The 23,652-nt window shown below is 47.0% G+C and overlaps 1 protein-coding gene across 9 annotated transcripts in view; it reads right to left on the bottom strand.

The window, feature by feature from the left end:
* LOC143930540 (uncharacterized) overlaps nucleotides 1–21,397 on the bottom strand; it is a 103,536-nt gene extending 82,139 nt beyond the window's left edge. For 8 of the 9 annotated variants that reach the window (XM_077454913.1, XM_077454914.1, XM_077454917.1 and 5 more), the window contains exon 1: nucleotides 21,240–21,394. In XM_077454913.1, coding sequence (XP_077311039.1) covers nucleotides 21,240–21,303 — 64 coding nt within the window. In that variant the 5' untranslated portion in view covers nucleotides 21,304–21,394. Of the gene's footprint in view, nucleotides 1–21,239 lie in introns of all 9 variants that reach the window. The other variant, XM_077454921.1, reaches the window with a different exon arrangement.
* Between the last annotated feature and the right edge of the window lie 2,255 nt (nucleotides 21,398–23,652).

Raw genomic sequence — 23,652 nt, 5'->3', positions numbered from 1 at the left:
GAAAATCTGATTTAATAACTATTACTAACTATTAAATTATAGGTATTGGAATTTTCTTTCAAATTTGGCTGTTAGTGAACAAAACTAATACAAATTTATCCGAAGTTAAGAATTATAAAATAACAAAATGCCGCAATAAAATGAATGGAACATAACAAATTAATAAAAAATAATTAAAATTAGTTATATTTCATTCATTTAGATGCAGAATTTGTCATTTTGGATAATTTGTAACCAAATTAATTTGTATTCGTTACGTTCACTAACAGACAAATTTGAAAGGAAAATCCAATATCTCTAATTTAAACATCAGTTATTTTGAATTTTCGTTCTTATTTTTTTTTTCAATTTTCAGATTTTTTAATTTTCGATCATAACGAATGGCCCAAAAAAGGAAAAAAAATCTGAAATGAAAAATAACGCATTTCTCGGCAGTACACATGTCTACCTTGCACAGTTCACTATCTCCTCCATTGGAGCATTGCTGAGCTCAGAGCTACTGCGAGAGGGAAAAGGGAGTGCATATAAGGGGGTTTGAATCAGAAAAAGAGCCTGCTCCAGTGATGGTGGGGGTGAGCAGTAATGGTTGGAAGTATCTTAGCAACGTCCTAGAAACAAGGCAGGACACATTGATGCCATCTCTGGCAGTTTTCTTTTGCCAGATTTAGGAGGTATGTAGATGGCCTACACCTATGGGAAGGGCATTATTCAACTTTGGTCATATCCATACAGTGTTTGTTACCTACAGGCACCCGTTACCTGCATAGTTAGTTTTTTTTGGTAAAGATGAACTTACCTTTGAAAGTTCAGTTGGAATTTAAATCTGAACTCTGGCCAAACAGCCACACACACACACAGTTGCAAAACATATGTGTGGACTGTCTTGTACAGCAAAGGATTTGTAATTTTGTCCAACTAATTTTACTAATACACCTTAGCTGGACAGCACAACTACCACTTTCTCTGTTAGAGATGCCTGCCTGCTAATTGGACAATGTAGGAGCGGCAAATTGCAGATAAGTGGGGCGTGGCCAAGCAAGGCATGGAGTAAGACGTGCAGCAGCTAGCCTGCATAATCCTGCTCACAGTACCGCCATGCTGCCTCGCCGAGACCCGGGACCGAGGGCATTGCATTCTCATACTTACCGACCATCCCCAGTGGAGGATATTTCCAGACCCACGATGTCTAGGCACAGGCCAGCTCCAGAAATGGCACTGGGCACCCCCGGCCATGATGGCTGCTTGCCCACCCACACAGCAAAAGAGGCAGCGCAACTCCTCTTTGGCAAGAATCTATCCCAAAAGGATCCCCCACCACCCCTGATGCCTGACCTGGATGAAACACTAATGGAGGAAGCCAAGGGATCACTGGATGGGATTCCCCCTCAGCTGGCAGGTACTGCGGCCTCCTCAAACGTGAGTAATCTCCCACATACCACTAATATGGCGGCCATATCACAGCAGCATGACACTGACCCTAAGCCCACACTGAGAGACATTCTTGCTGCAGTTACATCATGCAGCTCCTCCATAGCAGCACTGACTGGGGAAGTGAAGGGCATGAAAGGAGAGATGTCTCTCATATGAAATGACATGCAGAAGCTGCAGAAGCGTACTTCTGCCCTAGAAGGCCAATTAAGTACCTTGGGAGGACGGATGGCAGCCCCTTCAGAGAGATGTCAGGCATGTAAATTCGGTGGCATCCACTAACACAGCCCGTTTAGAGGACACGGAGTATCGCCTGCGCAGAAATAATGTGCGGACAGTGGGCATCCCTGAAAGAGCAGAGGGTAAAAATCCGGTGGCTTTCATTGATGCCTGGCTAATTGACACATTTGGCAATGATGTATTCTCCCCTATGTTCGCGGTGGAAAGGGTGCATCGAGTCCCCTCACGGCCACCATAACAGGGTGACCCACCGTGACCTTTCTTATTCCGCCTGCTGAACTACAAAGACTGGGATGTCATCCTAAGTAAAACTAGGACAGCTCGAACCCTAAAGGTGGACAATGCCAAGGTATCATTATTTCTGGATTTTTCTGCAGGGGTGCAGCAATATCAAGAAAAGGCTGAGGGCCCTTAATGTTCAATATTTCATGCAAAGCTGAAAGTGATTGCCAATGGCACCTCGCATTTCTTTGAAAATGTTTCTGCGGCTATGCATTGGCTGGATAGAGAGGAGAGAGCCCTAGCTCAACGCCCTGTGCAGGCAAAATATTCTGCTTCCTTTACTACACTTTGATTCACTGGTGCCTTGTTGAGATAAAATCTCTTTTCACCATGTAGGGATGGTTTTCCATACTATTCGTTTATCCCCCTGCACATCACCTTTGCACTCCTGTACCCTGACATCAAGGAGATGCTGATGTTCCTTCTACAAGTACAAAGTTTGAAAGGGCTTCATGCCCCAGGGCTACACACGAGCCCTCTGAAAAGAGTCCTGAAAGGACTGAATCCCCCTGTTTGTTGGGGATTACTTTGGTTATGTGCAGCTCAGTTGGCCAGACACTCTGCTAACATTAAGGATACACGTTTTCTTTTTCCTTCTCCAAGTATAACCCTCTTCTTCCTACAGTGGGACATTTATGTGAATACTTACTGATGCTATTACCCGTACTTCCACAAGATGGCATATAGAGCTGGGATTTATATCCAAGATTAAATGGCCAGGCTGGGATCCATACTATGTACAAAGGCTACTATTATATACCTGAAATGACATGATGATAATAGCTTATGTTGGGGCCCCCGGCCCTCTTCTCTACATTTAATATGCATGCAAATGGGGAATAGTGGTGATAAGGAGCTAATGCTCCTCTCCTGGAATATAAGGGGACAAAACCAAGAGTTGTGCAATGTTTAAATATTTTTCTAGGCTGCAACTCCATTTAATCTGTCTCCAGGAGACACACTTATGGCCTGATTCAATCCGTCTGTTGCGGTCACGCAAATATCCCTCGTAATTCCATTCAATGCACTCCTACTCTAGGGGAGTTAGTGTGCTGGTCTCTGGAAGGATCTCTTTTGAGTGCTTGCAACAGAAGATAGGGAAGGCAGATGTGTTTTTATTATGTAAGCTCAACAATTTTTTGTCTATTATTTCTGCCATGCATGTCCCTCCCCCATACTCCTCAGACCCCCTTAAGAAACTGGCCCAGTTCATGGCCCTATACCCCAATGTACCAGCCCTCACTCTGGGGGACTTCAATAATGTTTTAGACCCACGACTGGACAGACTATGCCTAATTCCCAGACCAGTCAGTCACTCCACAAACTTTCGAAAATTGAGGAAGCGTGTCATGAGCAGTTGCTGAAAGGTGGTCCATTCTGCGGATCTGTTCCAATATTTGTAATACCTGTGAAAGGGTGGGTAGAGAGGGAGACAACCATCTTAGGGGTATAGCCTGTTTTGCAGCCAAAAAAATAAAACTAGCCAGTCTGAGTATGCTTGGAGATGCCGGAAAATGGGAGGCCTAGGAGAATTTGAATTGGGTTTATTTTATTTTGTAAGAAAGGACCAAAAAAGTTGAATAGTGGGACATTCCCAAGATATATGAAAATGGGATCCAATGTCCTTCCAGCATCTCCAGCACACCCAAGGAACCTTGGGATCATATTTGTGCAATATCTCTGGGGTTCTGTGCCAAAACATCAGTATTTTATAGGTTCTCCCCCTTTGCTCCATGCAGCATGAAGATTTGGAGGCAGTTTCCCATATCTTTTGCTATTGAGGGACATATATAGACAATCGACAATCCGGGACCATTTTTCCATGTGGGAGTGGTACATGTCAGTGAGTGAGGAGGCTTCATGTAAGTATCGATAGATGTTTTAAATAAGGTGGGTTTGGTACGGGCCCTGAGAACAAAGGAGTTCAAAGGGGTGGGCTTATCCAGGGTGAGTGGGAGATTTGGAGTGGAAGTAGTGTTTGATTTGAAGATAGGAGTCAAATATTTGTTTAGGAATCTGATGTTTTCGCTGAAGTTAATCAAAAGGCAGGAGTGTATGGGTGAGTGGGTGTACAAGGCTTCGGAACTGGAAGATTCCAGCTTGTGTCCAAGGGAGCATTTGGATGTAGGCTAAACTATCCGGCATATCAGGATTAAATAGCACATTTAACAAAGGTGGACATGGGGATGAGAGGGATAATTGTTGAGAGCATTTCCTCCATATTGAAAGAGTGAATATCATAGGGTGTAAGCAAAGGCTCCTACGCTGGGTTATGGAGGTGTTTAGATCTGTCCAAATCATAGAACAGGTGTGGTCCAGACTAGTAATGCTCATTTTAATTTCCAACCAAATGCTGGATGCCATTCTGGAACACCAAACAATGATTGGTTTTAGATGGGTAGGGAAATATTTAATAAGATCTGGGGCTCCCAACCCACCTCTGGACCTAGGTAATAATACAACCAAGCTAGCTATACGATGTGCCTTATAGTGCCAGATAAAGTTAAGGAGAGACCTCTGAGTAGCTTTGAGCTGTGACATTGGGATGGAGATCGGTAAGGTTTCGAAAAGATAAAGGAGTCATAATAGGCATCTTCAGGACATTGATGCGGCCCAGGAGAGAGATGGGATAGGTATCCCACTGTTGCAAGAGAGACGGTCAACGTCACAGAAAAGAGGAGGGAAGTTGGCCTGGTAAAGGGTTGAACATGAGGAGGTTAGATTGATTCCTAGATATTTAAAGGGAATTCAGGCACCAGTGATAGGAGTAGCATAGTATATAGTAGGTGGAGGATTCCATGGTGCAAGGGTTGTATATTGAAGAAAAGACAATATATCAACATATAAAACAGTAGCAGCATTGTGGCATGAGCATAACCATCCATAGGGTGTAGCAACCTCAGGTCAAGAAAAGACCAGAGGAAAAAAAACGGTGTAAAAATAAAAATGCAAATGGGATTGAAAGTAGGGGCACAAATAAAAATAAAAAATATCAAAAAGAAGAAAAAAGTAAAAAGGAGAGTCCAAAAGTCATCCATAGAGAAACCTGGAAGGCCGGGTGCCTCCAGGAAGCCCAGGTCTAAACTTCGGTCTAGGAAGGGGAGCATGAGGACCACCAGATATAGGGGGAGGCGAGGGGCCCCCCACCGTCTTCCGGAATGGAAAGGCCTGAGTGACAAAATTTAGAAACCATACTAAAAAACAGAACTAGCGAACCAGGGTAACTTTAAAGAGCACCAGGCATCGCACCCCATAAGGAAAGTAGGTGCATTAACAGGCCCCCTAAGGGGTAGTTGGCCAAACAGGAACATTAGGAGGCCAAACGAGAGAAGGTAATCAAAGATGTGGCCAGGTGGAGGGGTCTTCAGGTTGGAAATTTGGATAATCTCTGAGGAGTGAAGTTGGACTTGAAAGATTTCTGCCTCACTGGGGTCCAAATACGGCCTGAAGCTGTTGAAGGTTTGGGAGTGGAGGGGAGTGGCACAGGGTCCACATCAGGGAGAGGTGGTAGGCCCAAGTTGCGTAGATAAGACTTCTCGAGAAGCAGAGAGGCGGAAAGGAAACCCCCATTGGTACGTGACTTTGTGCATCTGGAGGTGCAGTGTCAGCGGGAGATGGTTTTTGCGTCTTGCCAGGGTGATAAGCGAGAGGTCGCTGAAAATCTGAATCCTGGCCCCTTTGAAGTCAAGCCTAAATTGATTGCGGGTGGCGATAGTTAAAGCCTCTTTGCTGTCATAGTAGTGAAATCTGACAATTACTTCTCTTGGGTTAGCTTCAGCTGGGGGTTTGGGGACCAAGGATCTGTGAGCCCTGTCTAAGAACCAGTCAATATAAGGGATTTTAAGTGCAATCATATTAAACAGGCTCAGGAGGTAGGAACGGAGGTCTCTGTCTTCTACTGCCTCAGGGATGCCTCTGATCCACAGGTTCTGCCAGCGTTCTCGGTTTTCAAGATCCTCTTGTGCCTGAAGCTGAGTGACGGAGTGTTCAATGGCAGCATTGTCTTCTTCTAGGACTTGGACATATTGCACCTGTCCCCTGTACCGGAGTGTGGGTGAGATCAGTGAGCATATCTGTCTCATGTTCAGAGCGCTCTGGATGGTCCAGCATGCTGTCCCTATCACTCAAGGCCGTGGATGAGGGCCTGTGCAGGAAGCCTGAGGGTTAAAGACTGCTGCGTAGTTCTTCCTCTGGTCTCCAATCTTTCCCATGGGGTGCGCGACCATCTCAGGGGCTTATGGAGGTGACTCCCGTGGCTGGCAAAGCTACGGATTGGTCAGCGGTAGTCCCAGAGAGGCAGCGGGGGAAGGAGCGCCAAGCCTACACATCCGCCATGCTCAGAAGCTGCGCATGCGCCCATCTGTATGGTTTTTGTTGATGCAGCAAATAAAGTTTTTAGGAAAAAAAAAAAGTAGATAAGTCAGCTCTCTTCTGCCATCAGCATCAGCCTCTGCCATCAGTAGAACTACCCCTCCCTTTCCGAGTCTTAGGCCTGATGTGTCGAGCAGAGCAAGAGGCCCATATCAAGACATATGCTAGTTGTCTGTAAAAATCTATTTTATTTAAGGTTGCACCGATACCGAGTATTTTCATGAGCACTTATACTCGTGAAAATGTTTTGATACCCAGAACTGATACCATACAAAATGAATGGGCCCAAATCGCACGTCAAAGAATAGCATTTGAACAGGAAAATGGTGCAATTCCTATCCGAATCGCATGCAGTTTCCTCCACTGCTCATGTGTGAACCCAGGTTTGTCATAGGGATTTAAACACAGGTTCACAAAGAAGCAGTGGGGAAAAATGCATGCGATTCAGACATAAATCGCACCGCATTCCTGTTCATATCGTATGCAATTAAGACCCATTCAATTTGTATGGGCTCAAATCATACCAAAAATGTATCGGTACTCTGTATCAGTGAGTACTTGATAGAAAGTATTGGTACTCGCACTCTGTATCAGTGCAACCCTAATTTTATTATTTTTCAAGAAATATACATGTGGCACCCTGTAGTTTAGACAGGGAGCTCCTCACAAATTTTCTTGCAAGGAGTAGTTATCCTGGTTGATTGATAGAGATCTATTGATTTCTCCCTAAGTTTGGCCTTGTTGCACTTTTAATTTCTACCACTAGGTGGCGAGATACTTGGTGGTACTAGATATGAGAAGGGCAACCCAAGGTCAGGTTATGGGTATATGGGGTATCTCAGCCAATGGGCAGGGGTTTTCTTGAATCCCTTGGCCTGCTGGAAAAAACAATATATTCAGGATATCTATGTTCTGTGCCACCTAGACGGCTGTCTGGGTGGATGTGTGTCATGTGCCCTGGGCTGCTAGGCCGGAGATTGGGCCTCTCCCAGGGGCATCTGGCTGCTAGGCTGTGTGAGGACCTATCCAGAAGTAAGAGAGCAGTGCAGGGTTGGGATTGCGGCTTGCAGTCCAACTAGAAGTGACGGTTCTGCCGGCCAGAGAACCAGTCAGTGGTCGGAGATAGAAGGAAAGCTGTGGCCACAGCTGTCGGGGACCAACCACCTTATTACCAGTGAGTAACTGAAGCAAGTACCAGAGCAACATTCTCACCAAACAGGCACGGTGGAGAATCGAGAAACTTCAGGCAGTGATCAAGTCACTGACCCAACCAGCGGAGGTGAGACGCTTGCAGAACAGCCTTGTATGTCAAGCCAAGGACTGAGTCGGTCAGCAGGGAAACTTGAGAAGTATCTTGTGCCAAGCTAGGGACTCAGCAACGAAGCGGGGGTGACGCTCGAGGGAGATACCACTGCTAGGGATGAGCCGAACACCCCCCGGTTCGGTTCGCACCAGAACTTGCGAACGACCCCCGCGTTCGGTACGAACGTTAGAACCCCATTGAAGTCTATGGGACTCGAACGTTCGAATTGAAAAGTGCTAATTTTAACGGCTAATATGCAAGATAATGTCCTAAAAAGGGTTTGGGGACCTGCCTCCTGCCTCAGGGGACATGGGTCACTGCAAAAAAAAGTTTTAAAAACTACCGTTTTCGCGGGAGCACTGATTTTAATGACGATTAAAGTGAAAAAAAAAAAGTGAAATATTCCTTTAAATATGGTGCCTGGGGGGTGTCTGTAGTATGCCTGTGAAGTGCCACGTGTTTCCCGTGTTTAGAACAGTCCCTGCACAAAATGACATTAAACGGAAATAACACCATTTAAAACTGCTTGCGGTTTTAATGTTATATCTGGTTCCTGCAATATGGTTGAAAATCATTGAGAAACATGGCATGGGTAGCCCTCCCTGCCCATTACCAGCCTATTTGGGTCTTGTACGCATATTAAGGGGAACCCCGCACCCATATTAAAAAAAGGAAATGCGTGTGGCCCCCAGGCCCTATATACTCAGAACAGCAGTATACAGGCGGTGCAAACAAGACAGGGACTGTGTAGGTTTGTTGTGTTAAGTTGAATCTGTTTGTCATTTTCAACCGGTACATTTTTAAAGTGTAGCTCCAGTCAAAAAAACTATCTTTAAGCTTTTTGGAAAACATAGGGAAGGGTTATCACCCCTGTATAATTTGTTTTGTTGTCCATCTTTTTTCATCTCACTTGCTGCTGTCTCCTTGCGTTTGCAAGTAGGAGATGTTTGTAAGTTGGATGTTTGAAAGTAGGGGCCTGCCCTATATTATAGCGGTATGTACTGGGTACAGAGCACGCAGACAGCACGCACTATCTCCTAACACTACTGACTGCAAGCTCTATTATTAACCACTTGTTAGCCCAATGTTTGCATAAAGTGAAAGATAAAGTTATGCTGAGTAAATAGATATCAAACATGTCACTCTTCAAAATTGCACATGCCCGTGGAATGTCGCCAAACGTCGCTACTTAAAAAATCCCCATAGGCGACGCTTTAATTTTTTTTTTACTGGTTACATGTTTTGAGTTGCAGAGGAGGTCTAGGACTAGAATTATTGCTCTCGCTCTAACATTCTCGGCGATACCTCACATGTGTGGCTCATGCGAGCACATGGGGACATGGGCGCTTTAATTTTTATTTTATTTTTTTATTGTTCATTTTACTTTATTTATGTTAGTTTGACATTTTTTTCCCCAAAAATATATTTTTGATCACTTTTATTCCTATTACAAGAAATGTAAACATCCCTTGTAATAGGAATATGGGGTGACAGGTCCTCTTTACAGTGAAATCTGGGGGGTCAATATGACCCCACATCTCACCTCTAGGCTGGGAAGCCTGAAATAAAAAATAAAAAAAAGATTCTGGCTTTGATCGTACTGGCGAGTTGGTAGAAGCACCGGAGGGCGGTGAGGGGTGGGGGGCGTCTATGGCTGGGTATTTCAGGGTATCACCGAGTATGGCTGGGTATCTCTGAGTATGGCTGGGTATGGCAATTTATGGCAGGGTATTACAGAGTATTGGCGGGGTATTGGCGGGGTACTACAGAGTAATAGCAGGGTACTGCAGAGTATTGGGGGGTACTACAGAGTAATGGCAGGGTACTGCAGAGTATTGGGGGTACTGCAGAGTATTGGGGGTACTGCAGAGTAATGGCGGGTACTGCAGAGTAATGGCGGGTACTGCAGAGTATTGGGGGGTACTGCAGAGTAATGGGGGTTACTGCAGAGTAATGGGGGGTACTGCAGAGTAATGGCAGGGTACTGCACTGCAGAGTAATGGCAGGGTACTGCACTGCAGAGTAATGGCGGGGTACTGCAGAGTAATGGCAGGGTACTGCAGAGTATGCACTGGTATTGCAGAGTATTGGCAGGGAATTGAGGGGTTAAATTCGGTGAGCAGCGATGTGGGCACTGCAGATGCAGCCCACATCGCTGCTGACACCGATCTCTTTCCCCTCCGCTGTACCGATCGGTACAGAGAGGGGAGGGAGGAACAGGCGTCATAACATGACGCCGGTTTGTTTCCAAGTGATCACTCCGTCATTTGACGGAGCAATCACGTGGTAAACGGCCACTATGAGCGGCCGTTTACCGTGATCCGCGATGCGACCCGGCGGTCACGGATGCTCTCGAGTGCGCACACCTCGGGGCACACGAGAGCAGAATTCTGGGAGGCCGTTAATTAACGGCCTCTCAGAGTTAAACAACCCCCCTGAAGCCGTTAATCGGCAATGGGCAGTTGTTAAGTGGTTAAAGCTAGATCACTAGCTATATAGGTGAGGTGAATATAGTGGTGTATACTGCAGTCAGGGCACAGACAACAACCACTACACAGCAGCAAGATAGGAAATCAGCCAAAAACTATTGGTGTGTACTGTGTTGAAGGTACACAGAACACCCACTGCTTCAGATGCTAAGTAACACACTACACGAGGCCGCCTCAAAGGCGGCCTTATATAGCGTGGGGCGTGCACTACACAGCCTGAGCTATGATTGGCCACAGGCAGGATGCCTGTGGCCAATCATGGCTCTCCTCGCTGCCGGCGCTGCGATTGGCCAAGCATGCGGGGTCACAGTGCATGCTTGGCCAATCATGGGGCAGCAATGCACTGCGCCACCGCAGTGCATTGTGGTCCGCGCGCGCGTCACTCGAATTTTGACGTGAACGGCCCAAACGTTCGGAATTCGCCGAACGGCCGAACAGCCAATGTTCGAGTCGAACGTACGTTCGACTCGAACACGAAGCTCATCCCTAACCACTGCAAAGATTAGAGGAGCTCAAGGGATTCAGAGTCAGTGAATCAGAGGGTCTAGTAAAAGACCAGTAGCTCAGTGTTAGAGAACTACAACAGGCAGTTGTAGAAGCTGAAGGAACTGTTACGTTTGAGTTAGGAACTGTTAAAGACTGTTGCCATAGTAGACAGCATTTCTGCATGTGCAGATGTGGCACCTTTCCCTGCACAGCTATCTTCCTATTGAAGTTGGAGTCTGCCAATTAAATTTACAACTGCTTAAGGGTGTCCTGGCCCTAACCCTCATTCCTCAAAAAATACAAAAATGACTGTTAAGAGTAGTGATGGACGAACTTCCCACGGGACGTTTTGCGAACGCGGACCACGAACGCGGCCGATAGTTCGCGAACCATAACGTTCGCGGTGGGCCCCATTGACTTCAATGGGAGGCGAACTTTGCAAACCTACAGGTCAAATTTGCAGCCACAAAATAATTAATAGCTGTGCAAACATAGTCCCACCACATGGCCAATGACATAACACATGTATGAGGTGAATCTGGGATTGACAACTACAAACATTTTTTCTTTATATGGGAAATTGTTGTTACAATTCAGGACTGTGGAGCGCATGAAGGCAATGGAGGAGAGGGAAGGTCAGGGTAGGCAAAGAAGAGGGTGATCACCAGCAGCGTGACATACATCAATGACACCTGCACCGTGATAGAGTCATCTGACACCAGCACCGTGATAGAGAGCACTGACATCAGCAGCGTGACATACAGCAATGACACCTGCACCGTGATAGAGTGATCTGACACCAGCACTGTGATAGAGAGCACTGACATCAGCAGCGTGACATAAAGCACTGACACCAGCACCGTGATATACAGCACTGACAGCAGCACCGTGATAGAGAGCACTGACATCAGCAGCGTGACATACAGCAATGACACCTGCACCGTGATAGAGAGCACTGACATCAGCAGCGTGACATAAAGCACTAACACCAGCACCGTGATATACAGCACTGACAGCAGCACCATGATAGAGAGCACTGACATCAGCAGCGTGAAATACAGCAATGACACATGCACCGTGATAGAGAGCACTGACATCAGCAGCGTGACATAAAGCACTAACACCTGCACCGTGATATACAGCACTGACAGCAGCACCGTGATAGAGAGCACTGACATCAGCAGCGTGACATACAGCAATGACACCTGCACCGTGATAGAGTGATCTGACACCAGCACCGTGATAGAGAGCACTGACATCAGCAGCGTGACATAAAGCACTGACACCAGCAATGTGATATACAGCACTGACACCAGCACCGTGATAGAGAGCACTGACATCAGCAGCGTGACATACAGCAATGACACCTGCACCGTGATAGAGTGATCTGACACCAGCACCGTGATAGAGAGCACTGACACCTGCACCGTAAGCAGCCCCAGGAGGAAGTCAGCATAGCACAGGGATGGTGGGAGCCCCTCATAATGAGCATAGCACAGGGATGGTGGGAGCCCCTCATAATATGCACAGCAACGGCACAGCCCCAGGAGGAAGTCAGCACAGCACAGGGATGGTGGGAGCCCCTCATAATAAGCAGCCCCAGGAGGATGTCAGCATAGCACAGGGATGGTGGGAGCCCCTCATAATGAGCATAGCACAGGGATGGTGGGAGCCCCTCATAATGAGCATAGCACAGGGATGGTGGGAGCCCCTCATAATATGCACAGCAGAGGTACCAGCCCCAAGAGGAAGTCAGCACAGCACAGGGATGGTGGGAGCCCCTCATAATAAGCAGCCCCAGGAGGAAGTCAGCACAGCACAGGGATGGTGGGAGCCCCTCATAATATGCACAGCAGAGGTAAAGCCCCAGGAGGAAGTCAGCACAGCACAGGGATGGTGGGAGCCCCTCATAATAAGCAGCCCCAGGAAGATGTCAGCACAGCACAGGGATGGTGGGAGCCCCTCATAATAAGCAGCCCCAGTAGAAATAGGACACCGCTCAACCTCTTCAAACAGGAGGGTACGGGCATATAGTACGGTGTGCTTTTTTTGGACAAGGAAGTGAGCCAAAAGAAGAAAGAAGGTCTGTGTGCTCGATTAAAAACATAGTTTCTAGACATATACATGGTCTACTGGTCACATGTGTTGAATTCCTCCGAGATCCATGCCTCATTCATTTTTAGAAATGTGAGGTAGTTAACACTGTCGTGAGCTAGGCGAGTACGCTTATCGGTCACAATCCCCCCTGCTGCGCTGAACGTCCTTTCGGACAGGACACTGGACAAGGGGCAAGCCAACAGTTCGATTGCAAAATTGGGCAAGCTCTGGCCAGAGGTCAAGCCTGCCCACCCAGTAGTCCAGGGGTTCATCACTCCTCAGAGCATCCACATCGACCGTTAACCCGATGTAGTCGGACACCTGACGGTCTAGGCGTTCCCTGATGCTGGATCCGGATGACACCTGTCGATGGGTCGGCTGAAAGAATGACCTCATATCCGAAGTCACCAACACATCTTCAAACCGGCCTATTCTTGCAGGCGCTGTTGGATTGTTACCCGCAACTCCTTCTCTGGGAGTGGGAATTGCTCCTCTGCCAGCGCACGCAAAAGCAGAATGCAGCATTTCTCGAAGCAAGGCCTGGAAGTGCTCCATTCTGCCAGCCCTCTGTGACGGCGGTAACATTTCCGCCATTTTGTGTTTGTACCGGGGGTCTAAGTACGTTGCCACCCAGTACTGGTCCTTGACCCTTATGCTTTTTATACGGGGGTCCCTATTAAAACACTGGAGCATGAAGGCCCCCATTTGCACTAAACTGGAAGCGGTGTGGTGGCCTGGCTCCTGCTCATCATCCAGGATAATGTCGTCCTCTTCATTCTCCTCTCCCCATCCACGCACAACAACAGGGGTCCCAGAAAGGTTTAAAGCATGCTCTTCTTGCTCCTCCTCATCCGCCCCGGCACCATCCTCCTCTGACTCCTCTTCAGACTCCTGTTGTTGACTTGTCTCAGATAGAGTAGCCCCCCCTGGGAATTCATCCAGCATTGCGACTTCCTCATCTTCCTGCTCCTGCTCCTCCACAGCTTGATCAATGACACGACGCAATGCAAAGGCATAAGGTACCATATCTCTGATGGCGCCATGGCTGCGACTGACCAGTTTGGTGATCTCCTCAAATGGGCGCAGAAGTCTGCATGCGTCGCGCATGAGCAGCCATTGGCGCAGTGAAAAAAATCCCAGCTCCCCAGAACCTGTTCTGCCGCAGAGTTCATACAGGTAGACGTTAACTGCACGTTTCTGCTGGAGCAGCCTATCAAGCATATAGAAGGTTGAGTTCCATCGCGTCGGGCAATCGCAAATAAGACGTCTGACCGGCAGATTGTGTCGCTGCTGAATGTCAGCAAGGCGAGCAAAGGGCCGTGTAAGATCTTCTGAAATGGGCCGAGATTTTCCTTGCCTGCCGCAAGATGTCCTGGACCCCAGGGTATTTGACAATGAATCGCTGCACGACCAAGTTTAAGACGTGTGCCATGCATGGCACGTGCATGATTTTGCCCTGTTTCAATGCGCTAAGCAGATTGGCACCGTTGTCACACACCACTTTACCAACTGTCAAATTGAGCGGTGTTAGCCACTGATCTGCCTGTGAACGCAAAGCTGAAAGGAATGCCGGGCCAGTGTGGTTCTTGGCTTCAAGGCACAACAGACGCAGCACGGCATGGAAACGTCTCACCTGGCATGTCGAATAGGTTCTGGGGAGCTTGGGCGGCGCAGCGGAAGAGACGCTAGCAGCGGAAAAGGAGGAGTCAGCCGAGGAGGAGAGGGAGGAGGATGGAGTAGGAGGAGGAGGAGGAGAAGAAGAGCCAGGCCTGCATTCAATCCGTGGCGGTAAAACCAAATCTACACGGTTGCCATGGGTTACATGCTTGACGGCCGTCAGAAGGTTCACCCAGTGGGCAGTAAAAGTGATATACCTTCCCTGCCCGTGTTTGCTAGACCACGTGTCTGTGGTCAGATGTATCTTGGCACCGACACTGTGTGCCAGAGATACATTCACTTGCCGCTGAACATGGCCATATAGCTCTGGGATGCCCTTCTCTGAGAAATACTTCCTTCCTGGAACCTTCCATTGTGGTGTTCCAATGGCCACAAATTTTCGAAAGGCCTCTGAGTCCACCAGTTTATATGGCAGTAGTTGGCGGGCTATCAGTTCTGACGTCCAGCCGTCAACCGTTGGGCAAGAGGGTTATCCGGCGTCATCATTTTTTTACGCTCGAACATTAGACCCACGGAAGCCTGCCTTTTTGCAGAAAAACGTGAGCTTGGCGTGATGGAAGGTGGAGTGGAGGACAATTGTGAGGAGAGAGGAGAAGGAGAAGTAGAAGACGAGGCTGGACGGTGAGAGCCTGGAGTGTGGCTTTGTGTGTTCCGTTGCTCCCGCTGGGCTCGGTGATGGCTGCTCATGTGCCTTCTTAAGGCAGTCGTCCCTAGGTGAGTGTTGGGCTTAACGCGACTAATGCGTTGACTGCAAAGATTGCAGATGGCAACGCTATTGTCAGCAGCGGACACGTTAAAAAAAGCCCACACTGCGGAGCCATGTGCCGGTGTCCTGGGAGCACCAGATGTGACCGTACATGGTCGATGACTCGCTCCTGATACATTTGCAGTCTGCTTTGTCCCTCCTGTGCAATGTAAGTTATTCCTGCGTCTCCTCACTATCTGCTGGTCCATATCTCCCTCTGAACTCCCCTCCTCTTCCTCTCTTGTGGGCACCCACGTGACATCACTAGACACGTCATCATCGACGTCACCTTCCCCACCGCTATAAGTAGAGATCTCGGAGTAGGCAGCAACACCGGGGACCAACCTCCTCCTTGGGCCGATCTGGGTACTGTCGTCAGACTGCTGAGTAGCGGTTGTTGCTACCTCCTCTTCCTGATCCAATACCAAAAGTGGCTGCGCATCAGAAATGTCTTGATATGGATCGGAAAATAATTCCTGTGACTCAAGCGGAAGGTATGTGGTGGTGGTGGCGGTGGTGGTGTTGTTGGTGGTGGTGTTGGTGTTGTTGGTGGTAGTGTCTTTGGGGGTGCACATAGCAGTGAGTGAAGAAGAGGGTGCAGATCGAGAGGATGAGGAGGGTGCAGAAGAGTAAGGCTGAGTGAGCCACTCAACCAAGTCTGGTGCGTCCTTTAAAGTAATTGAACGCACCTTCTGCAACTTCCCACTTTGGCTCAAGCCTGTTGCTCCTGCCCTACCCCTACCACCCCTGCGGAAGGGCATGCCTCTTCCTCTGCCTGTCATTTTTTAAATGACCCCGTGACAAAACTCTCAGTCCCTATACTGATAAAGGACTGCTGCAGTATAGGGCAGCAGTCAGACTCAAATGTAGTGCGCCTCAACCCTATGTATTGTGGACCTATACCAGTCCTTAAGGAATAGCAGACTGTACCTCACTCAACTCTATATACTGTAGCACCCTAGACCTTACCAGTCCTTATAAGGACCTTTGTGGAACAAGTAGGTTGTGAATGATTAGCAGACTGTACCTCAGTCCCTATACTCATAAAGGACTGCTGCAGTATAGGGCAGCAGTCAGACTCAGCAGTAGTGCACCTCAACCCTATGTGTTGTGGACCTATACCAGTCCTTAAGGAATAGCAGACTGTACCTCACTCAACCCTATGTACTGTAGCACCCTAGACCTTACCAGTCCTTATAAAGACCTTTTTTGTACAAGTAGGTTGTGAATGATTAGCAGACTGTACCTCAGTCCCTATACTCATAAAGGACTGCTGCAGTATAGGGCAGCAGTCAGACTCAGTAGTAGTGCACCTCAACCCTATGTGTTGTGGACCTATACCAGTCCTTAAGGAATAGCAGACTGTACCTCACTCAACCCTATGTACTGTAGCACCCTAGACCTTACCAGTCCTTATAAGGACCTTTGTGGAACAAGTAGATTGTGAATGATTAGAAGACTGTACCTCAGTCCCTATACTCATAAAGGACTGCTGCAGTATAGGGCAGCAGCCATGGGCGTCCACAGAACTTTTTTCGGGGGGGGCATAATTTTAGGGTCACCCATGCGCCGCCCCTTTTCGACAATGTCATTATCAGATTATCATGGTCAGAGACTGCAGACTTAGAACAATCCCTAGGATAGGTAATGGATAATGGCCAACAGGCCCTCTTACCAGACCCAGCGAAACAACACCAGTGATCCCCCCGGCTGGAAGATCGCTCACGCGCCCCGGTGGCGACTCTGGTCAGTAGTGTAGCATGTATGTACCCTGGCAGTGACTCAGTCTTTCTCTCTCTGGTGGTGCTGGGCAGCATGGCTCTCTCTGGTGGTGCTGGACAGCATGGCTCTCTCTGGTGGCATGGGGCAGTGTAGTTCTCTCTCTGGTGGTGCTGGGCAGCGTGGCTCTCTCTCTCTGGCTTCTGCCCAGCACAATCCTTGTTCTTTTTCCTGTAGCACCCTCTCCCTCAGCTTTTTTCCCAGGCTAGAGTCTCTCAATCTCTCGATCAAGCTGTATCCTCCTCCCTGTGGAAAATGGGGCCACCAATCTTTGGGACTACATGTCCTATGATTCTTTCCTCTCCTAGTCTCTTTTGATTGGCCCTCAGTTATGGCCAATAGGGAAGGAACAGAGCGGGCAGGAACAGTTATGGCCAATAGGGAAGGAACAGAGCGGGCAGGAACCTGGGCGAGGAACCTGGTGAGAGCCGTCGTCTCTTCTCCCTGACAGGAGAAAGGAGGGGGTGACCAGGGTAAACCTGATAGCACCGCTGCTGAGTTCTCTGCTGGACTGAGCATGGAAAAGAGCCTGCAGTCACGCTACACTGATAGGGGGGCTTGACAGAACCTTGATGGTGTCACCCCACTGGCGGGTTGCACATGGGTGTGGGCTGCCCGCACCCCGATAGGGATGGAACTGTGTTGAATTTAAGATCTCATCCCTGATTCCGGGGGGGGGGGCACTTGACCCCCCTTGCCCCTACCTGCGGACGCCCATGGACTCAGCAGTAGTGCACCTCAACCCTATGTATTGTGGACCTATACCAGTCCTTAAGGAATAGCAGACTGTACCTCACTCAACCCTATGTACTGTAGCACCCTAGACCTTACCAGTCCTTATAAGGACCTTTCTGGAACAAGTAGGTTGTGAATGATTAGCAGACTGTACCTCAGTCCCTATACTCATAAAGGACTACTGCAGCAGAAGGGCAGCAGTCAAGTATAATATTTTTTCTATATTTGGAAGAAAGAATTTTATACGTGTACAAGCCTATTACCATACCAGTCCTGAAAAGAATCTTTGTGGACCTAATAGTAACAGCTACTGATTAAACAGACTGTCCCTCACTGCCTCACACACAGCTTCCTGCCTGTCCCTATTTAAACTGACAAAACAGAGGCTGCTGGAACAATAACTTGAATAGCACTTTTGTGGACCTAATAGTAACAGCTAATGATTAAACTGACTGTCCCTGCAGCACACAGCGTCCTGTCCCTTTCTCTACACTGACAAGAGACAGGCTGCTGCAACAATCAGTAGCACAGCAGTGCCTCAAACCTATATCCTGAGCTACACCTAACACCTATACCAGTCCTGAAAAGAACTTTTGTGGGCCAAATAGCTAGCGATTTGGGTCACTGCAATCTCTCCCTGCTCCACACAGCAACCTCTCCCTATAGTGACAGAAGAAAGGATGTAAAATGGCCGCCGGATCGGGTCTATTTATAAGTTAGGGGGAATGTCCAAGTGTCCATGTGCTGTAATGTCTCAATTGGCTGTCCTGTACCCCATGATGAATGTGTCATCATAGGTCAAAGTTCTTTTACACAGTAAACACGGAAGTCCGCCGGGCGAACGGCGGCAATAGTCCGCCGATCGGGCGGATGGCGAACAGCCGAAATTCGCCACGAAATGACCGCCGGGCGAACTGTTCGGCCATCCCTAGTTAAGAGAAATAAAACCTCTTTTATATCCAAGTAGTGTCTGGCACCCAATAACTTTGTCCACCTTGCACCCACTATACCTTACAACCCACGACATACAGAAGGATGTCAGCTATCTAAAGTTCTCATTAGACTGAAGGAGGCCAGAGACCTTGCTACATACAATTTCATTAAATTGTGTTGTCATGTCTGTTCATCTTAAAGAGGAAGTAAACCCTTCCAAACAACTTGGACCTATAGGTAAGCCTAAATTAAGGCTTACCTGTAGGTCCAAGCAATATCTCCTAAACCTATATGGTTTAGGAGATATTTGCCCGAAAATGGGCACCGCTGTCTACGGCGCATGCGCCGTAGACAGCGGCGCGCATGCGCACTAAATGCGGCAAATCCAAGAATGGATTTGCCAAATTTGTCGACTCCCGTGCGCATGCGCGGGAGTGACGTCATCGCGGCTTCGCTGTATGACAGCGGCGGAGCTGCGAGGCGCGACTCCCGTGCGCATGCGCGGGAGTGACGTCATCGCGGTTGCGCCGCTGTGATTCGTCGGAGCTGCGAGACGCCACAAGCAACATGGATGCGGCGGACTACAGGGGACAGCGGCGACTTCGCTGGCTCCTGTGTCAGGTAAGTGACACATAATGAGCTACTATGCGATGCATAGTAGTCCATTATGCTTTACCTTTGCAGGGAAAAAAAGAGGAAGTAAACCCATCAGGGTTTACATCCTCTTTAAAGTGTTACAAAACCCAGGACCCTGCATTCACTATATCTGGTCTCCCACGGTATGCAGAACATACAATTATTTTAGTAAATAAACGTCGAAATGCCTTTTCTCTCATCAACAGCATATAGCAGTTTTATGACTTCCATCAGTGCCTGGTTAAAGCTTGTAGAAGGATTTTTCATTCTCCTCTGACTGTTCTATGAAGCTGCAGGACCCCTGACCCTCTGTCTAGACAGTGCTGATCACATGCACACTCCCCAAAAAACAAAAACAAAACAAAAACCTCTTTCGCAATACACACTATACTGAGCATGTGCAGAATGCCTCCGAGGTTCTATACTAGCAGCAGATGGATTGGGGACAGTAAAAGAAGGGGAGGATCAGAGAAGACATGATCAAATAGCCTTTTTTTAACACAAGGCAGAAAATTAACCCCTTAGGTTCCACAGTGAGTATAACAAGCATGCTTTACTGCATATACAGGCTGATTTTAATGTTGTGGGTTTAGTAACACTTTAATACTAAGTACACTAATTTGTAAAATAAGAACTTCTTTTAAAAGTATAATAGTAACTAGAAAAGCTACAATTTCTGGGGAAATTGTGTGAAGTGTTGTTGCCTCCACCTACTGGAGTTGGCGGAGTAACTGGGGGGGTGGGGGTCATAATGTTTTGGCTGATCATGGGGTTGTCAACTTTTGTCACCTCCCACTCTAGTTTTGAACATTTCGCCATAAATTCATATGGGACAAATTTAAAAAAACGACGATATTTCGTGAACCATTCGGCAAAACGTTCCTCAAAGTAATAGCACACCAATCGGGAACAATCCGCACGTTTTGGTATATTACCTTCTATGTAGTGTAAAAGCTTTGGACGTCGTCGTCATCATCATCATCATCAGTTACTTGAAAGACAAACTGACCCTCTCCAACAAATTCACCACTTATGGGTTAGATGAAAGTCTGACACACGAACGCGCACACAAACGCATGCACACGCACGCGCTCGCACACACACACAAAAATATCCCATTTGAGGCTGAAGCTGCAACCACATATGCCTGCCGATGGCAAGCAGATTCAGTTCACAACAAAAAACATTTATCAAGGCAGCGCTACATACACAGATTCCAGCTATCCCAGGTATGTTAAGATAGAACACATATAAGAGTAAAGTCCACAGAATAATAGTTGCAACTATGTTAACATACCCGGGATAGCACAAATCTGTTTGTGTAAGTAGCGCTGCCTTGATAAATGTTTGTCTGTTGTAAAAGTAATCTTTTTCTTTTAGACTTAAAGCGGAGGTCCACCCTAAAGTGGACCTTCCGCTCATTGGAATCCTCCCCCCTCCGGTGCCACAATTGGCACCTTTCAGGGGGGAGGGGGTGCAGGTACCTGTACAGTACAGGTATCTGCACCCACTTCCGGCGTAGATTCTGCAGAAGATACGCCCCTTTCCGCAGAATCTACGCCCCTTTCCGAAAGTCCCCCGCTGCCTGCTGGTAAACACATGGATCCCAGAGACAGCGGGGACCATCCTTATTGCGCAGCGCGAATCGCACATGCGCAGTAGGGAATCGGGAAATGAAGCCGAAAGGCTCCACTTCCTGATTCCCATACCCAAGATAGGGGCGGCAGCACCCGAGAGACGATCGAGAGACACAGACGCGCTGGGCGGGTAAGTGTCATTATTTTAAAAGTCAGCAGCTGCAGTATTTGTAGCTGCTGACTTTAAAAAAAAAAAAAAAACGGCGGAACTCCCGGCAGACTCCCACTTTAATCTTAAATCTTTCATCTTTAATCTTAAATTAAAGATTACATTTAATCTTTTAGACTATTCAGAATACAAATGCAAGATAGTAAATACACATTTCATTTGTATTTTACAGATCATTTCTTACATCAATGAACTATTAAAACATTAGAAAAGCATACAGATTAACACTTACTTGCAGCATTGAGTGTTGCTTGGAAGTAAATAAGTGCAATAGAAATAATGACTATGCTCTGCATGGTGTCTGCTCAACCTGTTCGCAGCTTCAGTATAAACATAACTTGACCAGAAACAGCTAATGATTTATATAAAAGGATTACGCAAGTCCATTGTATGTCAGCTGACTGCCCTGTGCTGCACATCTCAGGAAAGTGATAGTTTTTTGTGGAATCTTTAAAGCGGAACTTCAGCCTTACTTTCACTCTTGCACAGTTGTACATGCTCTCTCCTCTACTTACACTGATTTCACTGCACACTGTGAGCTTTTCATAGCCATGGATTTCTGGATCTTTTAACTGCTTTTGGACTGCCCCACGTACCTATATATATATATATATATATATATATATATATATATAGATACATATAAATACCTATATGTAATTTCCTTTTCCGGGTCTGGGATGCTGGCTAGCGACCCACACCCACTGCGATGGACACAGCAAGAGCCAATCAAAGGGTCAGAAGGACCCAATGTTTGCCGGGACCCCGCAGTCGTTCCCGAGAGAGGCAGAACGGCAGGCTGTCAGAGGGGAAGATGGAGATCCTGTGTTTCTGCTAAGCAGGAACACGGATCTCTGTCTTCCCCATGTCAAAGCCCACTCACAGTTAGTAAGCACTCCCAGGAACACATTTCACCCCTTGATCGCCCCCTGAGGTTAACCCCTTCCCTGCCAGTGTCATTAGCACAATGATAGTGCATAATTTTTAGCACTGATCACAGTATTAATGTCACTGGTTCCCAAAAAAAGTGTTCTATAGTTTCACTGAATGTCCGATTTGTGCTGGTATCTTTACTTCTGATTACTTTTATATATGCTCCACCTAAGCTCTCCCTTTCCTCCCTCTTGGTTATGTTTAAATAATTAACGTTTCACTTGACCAAATAAGTGTAATCCCGTTTCACTTTATATACAATTCTTCACTTGGATTTTTCCAATATCAAATTCTAAAACATTTTTACTATGCTTTTCCACACAGTTCAGGGGATACCTAGAGTATCTACCACCATACGCCTCTCGGCCACCCACATATACTAATACCTACCAAAATCGTATGTTTGAAGCCCTAGGGCTCAGCACAATGTGAAGTGATCCCACCAACTTTAAACCTACATTTTTATTTATTTTTTAATTTTTACCTTCTTTTGGAAAAAATTACCTTTTGAAACTTCGTCAACCTTCCTGCTTTTTTCTGTGGCTTGGTTTCCCCGCCTGGGACACACTAACGAAGGAATGTAAGTAATTGCATACGAACAATAGAAGAAACAAAATAAGAATGTTATATCCGTTCCCACACTGTGTTCCTCCCATTACGTGTGGGTTTTTTTTTTTTTCCCCCTCTTTCCCTCTCCCTCCAACCCTATGAAACACCTTAGCATTTTGACAGGTGGCAGAACGAAATATGTAATGTTTACCTAGATATATATAATTTATGTTTTTGTCTTTTAGTATTGCATATATATACATATATCTTTTCCTTTTGTTTTCTCCTTACAATATAGAATACTGTTATCAGCTCCTGAAGAAGCGTTAGGGTCCTTTCACACGGGGCGGATCAGTTCTGATCTGCCCCGTGGATATCCGCTTGCTCAGCGGGGATCACTCCGCCGATCCCCGCTGAGCAGGGAGATGACAGGTCTGTCTCTGCACACTGCGCAAGGACGGACCTGTCACAGCGCCGCTCTCCCCTATGGGAGATCGGATGACGACGGACCGCAGTGCCCGTCGTCACCCGATCCGATCCGCAGATGGATGGAAAAATAGCTTTTTCCTCCGTTACACTTTTTCGGATCGGAGCGGGTCGGATGTCAGCGGACATGTCACCGCTGACATCCGACGCTCCATAGAGCTCTATGGAGCACCCGTTCAGGTCCGCCTGAAAAACTGACAGGCGGGCCTGAACGGGACGTCAGTGTGAAAGGGGCCTTACTCAATAAACGCGAAACATGTAGAGCACCAGAACATATTTAAGTTTCGACTGTATACCTGATATCCTCTACTTTATATTTATATAAATGTGTATTTCTTTTTTCCTTTTTGGAAATTTTAAGTGGATTATACTATCTTTGATAGGATATCAATTAGGACTTAAATGTGCCTTTATAAGGGGAAAAAACTTTTTTGTTTGTATTTTAAATTTTGATTGTTTATATTTTATACATAATCTGTTTTGATAATAAATAGAGATAATTTCTCTTGAATATATCGGTTGTCTCTACAACTCCTTTTATGCCTAAAAAGTCCAATTGAACCCACATTTTTTCTTTTGAGGTCTTTTATGTGAAGGTTCTCTTATTTGCATTTTTTGTTTTTTATCCCCAATTCCCTATTTCCTAAAAAGTGTTTATATCTGTAAAGTGATAACCA

Source organism: Lithobates pipiens, unplaced genomic scaffold (assembly GCF_037356315.1).
Source record: "Lithobates pipiens isolate NorthernLeopardFrog02 unplaced genomic scaffold, aLitPip1_a1.2 Scaffold_25, whole genome shotgun sequence".
Classification (NCBI taxonomy): Eukaryota; Metazoa; Chordata; class Amphibia; order Anura; family Ranidae; genus Lithobates; species Lithobates pipiens.
The sequence above is the reverse complement of the archived record's forward strand: the minus strand, read 5'-3'. Positions and strand labels throughout refer to the sequence as shown.